The sequence below is a fragment of the Juglans regia genome, chromosome 13, assembly GCF_001411555.2.
Source record: "Juglans regia cultivar Chandler chromosome 13, Walnut 2.0, whole genome shotgun sequence".
In the NCBI taxonomy this organism is placed as follows: Eukaryota; Viridiplantae; Streptophyta; class Magnoliopsida; order Fagales; family Juglandaceae; genus Juglans; species Juglans regia.
The window spans coordinates 22,886,592-22,897,911 of record NC_049913.1 but is presented as its reverse complement, the minus strand read 5'-3'; the positions used below and the strand labels follow the sequence as shown (position 1 = coordinate 22,897,911).

Sequence of the window (11,320 nt, the reverse complement as noted above, 5' to 3'; positions counted from 1 at the left end):
GTATGACTGCATGTATTAGTTGATTGTAAAATAGTTGTGAATAAATTGTAGGTGTATCATTAGTACGTACCTTTATTCAGTTCTTGCTTTAGACGCATGGAATGCTAAGTCAACAAGATAAATTTGAGGGATCTAAATGATAAAATTGTAAAAACCCAAGGAGAAAAATGATCAAATGATAATATATGGAGCAAAAACTTAATTATCATGCAAAACTACAGGACTTTATAACTTCTTTTTGAAAAATGAAAATTCATAATATTTTTCATTAATAAATCGACAATATGACTCCTAGCTTGCCGTTCAGCAAGATCAACACTATCACGGATAACAACAAGATAATCTTCCATCCAGACTTGCTCCAAAGTCTGAAACCAATTATTTGCTGAGAACTTAAGAGCTTAATTTCATGTCTTGCGTAAAGGTAAAAGAACTCGTTGATCATTATTTTCGTGCTAGTGATGATATGTACATCATGTCTTTAGTCAAGGACACGGAAGTTTAACTAATTTCCAGATAATCTACAGATCAGTACATTAATTCATAACATTCATGATTAAGCTGGTGCATGTGTTTGACGGATTTCCATGCAAATTAAGCATTATATATATATATATATATATATATATATATATATATATATATATTGACTTAGCTAGACAGACCGCAGATCTCGTCCTTTCGATTTGATAAATAAGTACTCCATGAAGCAAAAAATCTCAAGCTAGCCGTGGATTGAAAAGAAAAAGGATCACTCCCTTCTGCATAAAGGCACTACTTTCAAGTTCCAGAAGTGATCAAATGGGCCCCTTGTTTTTAATAGAAGCAACAATTTCAAATTAAAATTCCAACTACATATATACTGGCAAAAGCATACTTCCAAAATGAAATGCTTCGACGGCTATATGGAATAAAGCCATCATGAATATTTATCATGTATGGAATGGAATTGATATTTCGTATTATATAAAAGATATTGACAGCCATATATATATAATCATATATATGATTCTTATACCTTCCAATCCTTTCCTATTTAAACCATAGTCTGTACGTTCGTTGTGTGTTTGTTTCTACGTGTTAATTTTGAGAGAGAGAGAGAGAGAGAGAGAGAAGATAAGGCCGAAAGAGGTGGTCCTAATGGCTTTCTCTCGATTCTCTCTGAATTTCTTCCTTTATCTTTTGCTTGTAATTTTCATGAATTCAGGTACGAAAACTTCAGCAAGCTGGTCTGAGCCAGCTTATACTCATGATGAAAGCTTGGCCCAACAAGAAGCAGACAGAGTGGATAGACTTCCAGGCCAGCCTTTGGTGAACTTCAAGCAATATGCAGGATATGTTACTGTCAATCAAACTCATGGAAGAGCACTCTTCTACTGGTTCTTTGAAGCTACAGAGAAACCAGAAGGAAAACCTGTTCTTCTCTGGCTAAATGGAGGTATATATATATATATATATATATATATATATATATATATATATATAATATTAGTTTTCATTCAAATTTAATTTAATTTATGGAAACCTTTTTAATTTCTTTTTTTCTTTGTTGTAGATATATAATCATCACATATATATCTAATATATATACTGTGGCTAAATGGATATATATATATATATAAAATATAAATTATTAATATTTATCTCTTCCCATCATTTAAACTTCTTAATGTTATCTCATTGTTGTTCAGATTAGGCGAGCTCTCTCTTTCATCACCTGTTGTCGTTATTAGCTCATCACTATTAATTATCATTCGTCAATTCATTTCTGTTGCTGTCATCATAAGGCCTCGCGTACGCATATGGTTATCGATCTTTATCTGTAGGAATGGCCTAAGAAAATGAAGTCTCCAACGAGATGTTCAAATCATGAATCATGAATCTACTTGATTAAGCTCAAATGCATAAAATAATATAATAAGCAATTAAACATATTAATTATCAGAATACATGAATAATATTAGCAGTACACATGGCCGATCGATGGAGATATTATATATATACACATATATTTATATGTAGCATATAATTATATAGATGATCAATTTCTTCTTTACTTTACAGAACATAAAGTATACAAAATCGTTGAAACATATATAGAATATAATTTAGGTGTATTAGCTAGCTACCATGTTGATCTTCATTATAATATGAAAATATATAAGCTAGCTAGGCTGGCAAATTACCCTGCATGCATATATGCATGCTACGATTAATATTTTTGAATACCATTTTCCTGAACACGAACTATTTTAATCATGAAGATGAGACCACGTTCACGCAATTGGGACTACCATCATGATATATATATATATATATATATATATATATAGTATTAATTAATCTTTTAGTCAAATTTCTGGCTAGTAAAATAACGATAAATCATAATATTTGAGATATTAGAAACCTAACCTTTGGATGGCCTAATTAAGGTCTATAAATCTGTACACATACATGCACCATATATCTATTTCACATATGGAAAATATATTACACCATACACAAAAAAAGGGTGAATATACATATGAGTAGTGAAGACTCGTTTAATTGCCAATTTTGTTTTTAAATTCAAATTTTGAATTTTAAATTTCATAATTTACAGCATATCAATAACTGACATGTAGAAAAATAAATTTTTTGAAAGTTTTTCTTGAAGTACAAATAGCGTTTTTCATATACATATATACATATATACATTATCAGGGTGTTAAAAATCCTCGAACCATTAATTATTATATATATATATAAATACATTATATGTATGTGAATTTCTGAATTTTAATTAATTACAGTCGAGGGATGGTTTTGGAATCCCTCACTATAAAAAATGAAATGCTTTTTCCGGATAAGATTTTTCATCCCAAAAAATCAATATTTTCTTTTGGAAAACATTTAAGTTGTAGTGCGTGAAAAAGCTAATCCAATCGTGTAACTCACATGCATTAATTGTTGGTCAGTTGGTCGTGGTAATTAATTTACGAATAATGGTTCAAATAATTTTTTTCCCGTTTTGGAAGGCAGTAGAGTAATTCAAAACATGGTTGGGATACATTGCGACAAAACCATTCGTGGGAAAAGACCAATTTGTTGTAGTGGTGTATATATGTGTGTGTGTGTGTGTGTGTGTGTAAAACATGACTATATATAAGTCAATGATCTATCTATCTGATCAACAGGAAAATTGTGAAATACATGATTCAATACATTATGATCGATGATCAATCAGGTTAATTTTCAAAGAACTGTATTAATCTTGTATGTATGTATGTATGTATTCTCGTAATTAATCTATAAAATTTCAGGTCCCGGGTGTTCATCCATAGGGTTTGGAGAAGCAGAGGAGCTAGGTCCTTTCTTCCCTGAGAAGGGAAGCAAACCAAAGCTAAAGTTCAACCCATACTCATGGAACACAGGTTGGTATCGAGCAGCTAGCTAGCTTTCTTTGAAACTAATTACAGCTTATAATACAAATTATTATATTAATACTACTGATCTTGTATGCATTTTTCCTTGTGTTTTTTACAGCTGCCAATTTATTGTTTGTTGAATCTCCTGTTGGAGTCGGGTTTTCCTACACCAATACTAGTGGTGATATCAAGGAACTTGGCGACACAGTTACAGGTAATTAATTTAATTCATTGCCATATATATATATATATCTCCTCCCCAAATTACATCCCATCCTCATGATGATGATAAGTTGCTTTTCCAGTACTTCTGCATTAATGCTCTTGATTTGTTTGGTTAGCTAAGGACGCGTATACTTTCCTAATAAACTGGTTTCAAAGATTCCCACAGTTCAAGTCTCATGAATTCTACATTGCTGGAGAAAGCTATGCAGGTGATTAATTAATATCTTGATCTCCATGCAGACAGGTAAATTATATGCATCATGCAACATGTATATTGGTTATCTTTAATGGATATGGAATATTTATGTTTCAGGACATTATGTTCCACAACTTTCTGAGCTTGTTTTCGAGGGAAATAAGAAAGCATCGAAGCAAAACTATATAAACTTCAAAGGATTCATGGTGAGCATACTTCCAAGGACAACATTAATTATAATATGCATGATGCATGCATGTGTATCATCAATAATCACGTACGTACAATATATATCTAGCTAGCATAATTAATTAAACACCGGCCAGCGCCTGATCATGAGGTAAAATGCAGATCGGGAATGCAGCGATAGACGACGAAACAGATCAGACGGGAATGATCGATTATGCATGGGATCATGCTGTGATATCCGATCGCTTGTACCTTGAAATTAAGAGCAAGTGCAACTTCAGCCAAAAAAACACATCCAGTGACTGCGATCAGGCTATGGAGGAGTACTTCCAAGTCTATAATATTATTGACATGTATAGCTTGTACACTCCTACTTGCGTTGGAAACAATAGCAGCAACATCACAAGGCAGCAGTACCCTTTGATCCATGCTATCTCTCCCCATCACTTTTCTAAATTCGTAAGTTCTCAAATCCTTAACTTGGTCGTGCAGTACAGTACACTCATTATGATTTTAGAAAAAATACTATCAAACAGCTACAAAAATATAAGAAAGCAAGATGACATGATCTTGAGGACTGTTATACAAGAAGAATATGATTTTTCTAGAGAATTTTCTATTGCATTATAGGATGGGTGGTACAAGATGATCAGATCACGGGCAGGTTACGACCCTTGTTCACCAACATACACTACAGAGTATTTTAATAGGCCAGATGTTCAAGAAGCATTGCATGCCAATGTTACCAAAATTCCCTATCCATGGGTTCATTGCAGGTACATTCTGTATAAATCCATGCATATATCATATCTTGACAAACATATCCCAAAAAACAACTCATGAACATGTGAAGGTACTTGTAATATTACTATATGTATTGGCTAGCCAGGTATGAGTTTATCTGTATTAATTATTTTATGATGTACAGCCAGTACATCACGCTTTGGGTGGATTCATCAGCCTCAATTCTTCCCACAATAAAAAAACTTGTCGATGGGGGTCTCCGCATTTGGATTTATAGGTAATCCAAAAATGTTGTATACATTCATTCAACTCTCTTTACTTACTAGTTTGTGGCCAGTACTACCACATATATGTAGTCTAAAATGCAAAGAGTATTTATTCCTTTGGCAGTGGAGATACAGATGGAAGAGTACCGGTAACCTCGACTAGATACGCATTGAGAAAGCTTGGATTGCGTGTTCTTGAAGATTGGACTCCCTGGTACAGCAATCAGCAGGTAAATTTAGTTCTTGTTTGTTTACTTACAGAAAAAGTAAATTATTTTCAAGAGTTTTCTCATGTGTGGAGAGAGAAACACGTACGTTTGACTGGAATATTTTGTATGTATGTTGGATTGAATAGGTTGGCGGTTGGACAGTTGTGTATGATGGGATTATGTTTGTAACCATCAGAGGTGCGGGTCATCAAGTTCCAGTTTTTGCACCCAAACAGTCTCTCCAACTGGTTACACACTTCTTGGCCAATCAGAAATTGCCATCTGCACCATTTTGATATTGCTAGCTAGCTAGCTAGTTCATACTGCTTCAAGTTTTTTCTTCCTGTATTATCACATCAGAAAAGAAAGTCCAACACTATCAGCATTGATTTGTTATCTAGTATACAGTGAATATGAAAGTTACAACAAACATGAGCTCCAAGGACTCAAAATTAAACATGAAGCCTTTGGCTTTATTTTCTCTCCTTCCTCAACGGTTTATCCTGCTTTACTAACCTAAAAACCTAGGACCAGCCAGCAAAAGAAGCTCCTTGACAGCATCTTTTCCTATCATAACCATATCTTCATGAGCATATAGGCCTTTTCTAGATGTTTCCAGTACTACATTAGAGAGAGGGAGAAAAAAAAAGTTGCAGTGTTAAAGAATATTACTACTTGAATGGAGACAAAATGAGTAAATTATCCTCACTGAGAAAAGATGTCCATACCACGGGTTCCATCTGGGGAAGCTACCAAACCCTTTAAATATGCAATTGCCATCCTCATCCTTGTAAGCATATCCGGCAATGGGAGTGCGGCAAGATCCATTTAAGGTCTCGAGAAAGGCCCTCTCAGAGGCAACTGTAAGTACTCATGAGGAAGTACTCTTGTTTCCTTATGATTCAACGAGGCTATGTAATTAGCCTGCAAGGGGAAACTAACAATAGTAAAAAGAGTAGTTCCAAGAGGCAGAATGAAATCTTTCAGACAACTGCTATAAGGTAGTGCTTGAGAACATAAATCTTGATATTAAGTTAGATATCTAAATATATTACATGGAGTAATAATACACATATTAGCCTTTTACATATCTTTTTATAACTCTGTTTTCAATAAAGGGCAGTTATGTAAAATTTTATATTCAAATAAAAAAAACCTTAGTACTATTTTTTATTGGCACCGGGTGTCCAAGAACAAAGCCTTGACTAGTCTTGAGGGTGCACCTCGGTTAATTCAAGAGGAAATTCTCCCACTTTGATGGCCCCTATAAATTGTATGCACTCAAGAGGATTCGAACTTTAGCCCTGCAGAGAGCATACCACAAAGACCAAGGCCCAACCTCCAAAGAAAACAACTCTAGCACTTCCATTGATTTATGAAATCACTTCCGATTCTTTCATTGCACAAAAGAGATACAAGTAACTTGGGGGTATTATATGATTGGTTGATATCAAAAATATGCTATGAAGTGACACTATCACATTGGTTATTGTAAAATGGGTTGTAAATTATTTGAACAAATATAATTATTCATATTACAAATACCTACCAAAACAAAACAAAACAAAAAACATTGACAAAAGAATCAGCAGCATTATTGCTGATGTGAAAATGCACATATTGCTCCAACATAAATATAATAGGAAGCACTCCATATCAGCATATTTTTTGGTTTGGGTCTTAGAATGCATGTGCCCCTCACTCCTCAGTAGCATAATTATACTAACATTGTATGCATGTCGCTATTTCTCTATAGATTTATCCAGCATCCTCTTATTTTCCCGCAGAAGTTCTGAAGATGAAAAAAATTCACAACCATGAAAAAAACTAGTTAATAAATGATTAGTAGTTTCAAATAAAGCTAAATTGTAACTAAGAGCACACAATGCATCATCTCCAATAAGTTACCATACACATATAAACATCCCAAAAATGAAGCTACAGACAACAAACCCAATCGATCCGAGCATGCACATAAAAACCAGTAATGTCATATAGAAAACTAGGCATGCTATGGACCCAGCAAGCCCATTTATACAACGCAAACAAGTTTGTTTTCTTTTCAAAAAAGTTAAGTGCTTGTATTTCAAAAATTTTAAAACCCATTATCATTTAGATCATAGCAAGTCAGCAGCAATATTGTTTTACTTTGCGAATCGGGCTCGTTACAATTAGATTGTGCTGTAGAGCGGCAAAGTAATCTACAAGATACTCATCCGATAAGATAGCCACGGACCTAGTAATGATAAATTTAACACACAACATCGACTCCAATTACAGAAAACCACAACCAAATAAATAGATCAGGATGAAGTAATCAAATATAGTAAAAACCTAACTCTGACTGCAAATCTGATTCCTAGCCGAACACCACAATCAAATTAATAAATAAATAAATAAAAAATCAGACTGTGCTTCCACACAATATAATAAATTAACCTATAAAATCATATAAATTTTTCAGAATTCAAATCCTCCACACTTACATACAAATCATGTTCTTTAACAAACGACAACACAAGGAAGGAAGAGAAAGAAAGGTAGGAGGAGGGAACCTGCGGGAGTTTTTCTCTTGCCGAATAGAAAGCTCATGGCGATCGAAGAGTACTACAGCGCTTTAGAAAGGAATCCGGATGATGGAGGTATTTGATCGTTCTTTTGGCATTTTTTTTTTGTTTTTTGCAAATACACTTCATATATAATTATTCAACAAATACACTTCAAAATCACAAATATCATCTGGTTTACAGCTAATCTGACTTGCAAGGAGCTAGAAAAAAAAATCACCAAAATTACATATATCATCTGGTTTACAGCCAATATATCATCTGATTTACAACCAATCTGTAATAGGAGCATGTGATGCTTCGAGATATTAATGGCTATTCTTTTATCAACTTCTTTTTTTTATCAGTCTGAACTCCACTTTCAACTCCACCATTTTCAGAAACCACTTCACTGAGATCTGCCTGCAAAAAGCAAAAATATGATCAAAAGGCCAACAGAATTCACTCTAACCATTTTCAGCCATCTCTTTAGCCTCAGCCAAGCACTGGTAGAAACGATCAAGTTATAATGGAAAATAGGAAAAGACAAAAATTCAGTGATGATCCAAGAGACCAAGTTTTGGTGATTTAGAATGCGCATTAGTTCTTAACATTACAAGCACATTCGAATGCATCATTGGTCCTTAATCCACATTAACATACCAGCTCCAATTGGCTTGCAATACGATGCTCAAACTCCTCCACAACTTTACTTAGCACAGATTCCACCAACTGTTCCACACAGAGGAGCAATACAATTCACAAATAAGTAGTAGAGCAGGATAAGTAGCAATTATAGCACTCCCAAAGTTGTGATGGTAGCAGTTGTAATGGTATTTGTATTCATTCCTCTCACAAGTTGAAAAGGGCAGTTGGCTTGATTAAGTTCAGTCCATTCATGAAGCTATCCCAATGTTGGCTTAATATTTAAGACAAGATATGCCAGAGAAAAAATTGCTCATGCAAACTACCATATAATTAACAGATGAGAAAACATCATTTAAGGAAATGCAGCAATGCTCACCTCATTTGACTCGTTTAGATGAGCTCATCTTTCAGAATGACCAAGGATGACCCAGCTCATCCCCATGCTCACTGTCACCACCTCATCTCCATGCTCACTATCACAGAGACATAGGTCTGCCTTTCCAATGCCTTGCCTGCATTCTTTTTATTTTTATTTATTCTTTCAGATCGACCAAACAAGAGAGAGGCATCAACTCGTGATTTAGATATACAGCAAAGAGAAAATATCTTTCATTTTCATCTCAATCTCAGTCCATGCAACAAATCTGATAAAATTACCGCAAATTCAAGTCTCAATTGTTAGTTATTACACAAACCCTTGAGCAAATTTCAATGGCTTCATCCACCCAGAGAGGGGAAGAAATTTGCTATAAAATCTCAAATATGGATGCAAGTGCGCTTTCTAGAAAACTTGGATGGAGAGAGTTGAGAAGAGAGAGCCCGAGATGTTTTTACTAATTAAAAGTTCCAAACTTTCCATTCCATCCATATTTTCCTCCACTTTCTACGCATCCAAACAGACCACTTTCTCGGAAAAATTTGTTGCTAAAGAAAAAGAACAAGAAGAACACGAGGCCACAGATCAATCTCTCAGTGCCCCTCTGTTTTTATTTCGTAACCCATCAAACAATAATAACAGGAAGAAAATTCACAAACACCAACTGAAGAAAAACCAGCAACGATAATAACAAACTATGACTTCCAAAAAATGCACAAACACCAAATGAAGAAAAATCCATCGCACAATAGATTGATACCAATTTCACAAAATCATACCTATTTCATACTCAAAACCCAAACCGAGAGAGAGTGTTGTGTTCTTGAGCCAAGCCAAGAGAGAGAGATGAAATCGCACAACAGTGAAGATCGACCCAGGAACGGAGAGAAGAGGGAGAGAAGAGTTTCTGAAGAAAGGAAAACAGAAGGAACAGGGGGAGTTTCTGAAGAAAAGAAAACAGAGGGAAGAGAGGAAGTTTCTGAAGAAAGAAAAATACGAGGGAAAGAGAGAGGTTGGGACGGAAACAATAAAATAAACGTTTGTTCTTTCAACAGTGGCTCACCAACTATGGCCAGGGAGGTTAATTCACTGTAGTTTAAAGTTAAGAAATTTTGCATTTGGCTAGTTCGATTTTTAATTCAATAAAAGCTAAAATTTGGATTTGAATTTGGTAATGATTAGGAAAATATATAATTTTATTTTTTTATCTTTATACTTTATATTTTGAAACAAAAAACGCATGGAACCCTTCTGTTCTGTTCACACGCGTGGGCCTATGGAGTACGACATGGAAGGCCCAGTACAATTGTCATAAAGACAGGCCCATGTGTCTTTTCAAAACAGTTCCAACCCAAGATCCCCTCCGGAGGCCAGCCCCCTCACAAGGTCACAAAAGACCTAAAAAAAGAAAAAAAATTTAGGGCTTCTACGTAAGACTAATGTTCTTGTGCTAAGCCAATATTATATAGTTTTTGTCAATGGTGTGACAGAAATGATGGGGGATATAACCATGGAGGTTTCTGCCTAAGGTTGATTAAGGTGTGGTTTACATGTTTTTTGCCATGCATCAACCAGTAGCATGGCACAGGTTGTTGCTTTACATGCATATATGTATGTATATATATATATATATATATTTTTTGCATGTGTTTTCTGCTATTTTTTATAGATTTTTTTAGAGGTTGCTAGCTTTAGCTATGATGCTGGTGTTTCTCCCAGAGTAGTATATGTGAATATCCAGCCTACCTAACTTACTGTATAATGTATTTGTGAATATGGTGTTTTTGTAAGTATGTTTTATCAACTAAAACAGATAAAAACAGAGTCAGAATATTACCAAGTGCACTACACAAAAATACAAATAAAAAAAATAAAAAATATAGCACTACAAATGAAATGAAACTACCCCAAAGACAATGCACAAGCTCTGTGCCCTCTGGGGAGCATGGAAACGATAAATAAATATTAAGAAAAATGCTACTCGCAACCGTCCTGGGGAACCCCCGCAGCATCATGTCCAACATGGCAAATGCAACAACGTCATTTGCATTTTCCTCAAAGACTGAAGGAGTCTGGTCGCCTCCTTTCTCATTTCGCCCCCATCCCCACAAAAACTCAACTTTTCACTCTTTCTTCGTCTTCGTCTTCTACATCCACACAAGTCACTCTGTCTTCGTCTTCGTCTTCTAGGGTTAGGGGAAACCCAATCGTCGTCCACGAAGTCACGGCCCCATGAAGCCGAAGCCTGCCACAGCCTAGTCTTCGTTTTCTCCATAGTCAGTCTTCGTGGTCTTCACAAACCCACGGACCCACGAGCACCCACAATCACTATCTTTGTCTTCTCCACGAAGCCACAGATCTTCAGAACCTCTGTAGATAGGTACCTTGCCAACCTTGCATGGAACATTCTCATGCAAAGGTAAATCTGGTATTTTCTAGGACCCATCTTTTCTCACAAGCACTAGTTTTTATTTTTTTCTTTTTTTGGGTTCTACTTAATATAATGCTTCTTAT

General features: G+C 35.0%; 1 protein-coding gene and 1 long non-coding RNA gene across 5 annotated transcripts; one reads left to right on the top strand and one right to left on the bottom strand.

Annotated features, from left to right (window-relative positions):
* The first annotated feature begins 1,021 nt into the window (after positions 1 to 1,021).
* On the top strand, positions 1,022 to 5,721 carry LOC108988498 (serine carboxypeptidase-like 34). 2 transcript variants are annotated; one of them, XM_018961768.2, is made up of 10 exons: positions 1,022 to 1,438; positions 3,303 to 3,413; positions 3,526 to 3,621; positions 3,749 to 3,841; positions 3,946 to 4,034; positions 4,180 to 4,476; positions 4,648 to 4,793; positions 4,946 to 5,038; positions 5,152 to 5,257; positions 5,383 to 5,721. In XM_018961768.2, exons 1-10 carry the CDS (start codon positions 1,141 to 1,143, stop codon positions 5,530 to 5,532), a joined length of 1,479 nt encoding a protein of 492 aa, XP_018817313.1. In that variant the 5' UTR covers positions 1,022 to 1,140; the 3' UTR covers positions 5,533 to 5,721. The 2 variants fall into 2 exon arrangements, with proteins under 2 accessions (XP_018817313.1, XP_035540519.1); XM_035684626.1 differs by lacking the exon at positions 1,022 to 1,438 and adding an exon at positions 3,134 to 3,226.
* LOC108988502 lies at positions 5,134 to 9,823 on the bottom strand. Of its 3 annotated transcripts, none has more exons than XR_004798031.1 (9): positions 9,586 to 9,823; positions 8,807 to 8,968; positions 8,446 to 8,514; positions 7,792 to 8,205; positions 6,964 to 7,028; positions 5,965 to 6,160; positions 5,753 to 5,857; positions 5,343 to 5,579; positions 5,134 to 5,238 (listed from the first exon to the last, which is right to left on the bottom strand). It is a non-coding gene; the product is annotated as an uncharacterized LOC108988502 (long non-coding RNA). The 3 variants fall into 3 exon arrangements; XR_001995677.2 differs by having other exon boundaries at positions 8,807 to 8,949; XR_004798032.1 differs by having other exon boundaries at positions 8,807 to 8,942.
* Between the last annotated feature and the right edge of the window lie 1,497 nt (positions 9,824 to 11,320).

Coding starts and splice junctions, on each gene's coding strand:
- LOC108988498 (XM_018961768.2), top strand. CDS start 1,141: ATGGCTTTCTCTCGATTCTCTCTGAATTTCTTCCTTTATCTTTTGCTT. Junction 3,842..3,945: donor TGCTGGAGAAAGCTATGCAG/GTGATTAATTAA, acceptor TTTATGTTTCAG/GACATTATGTTCCACAACTT. Junction 4,035..4,179: donor TAAACTTCAAAGGATTCATG/GTGAGCATACTT, acceptor GGTAAAATGCAG/ATCGGGAATGCAGCGATAGA.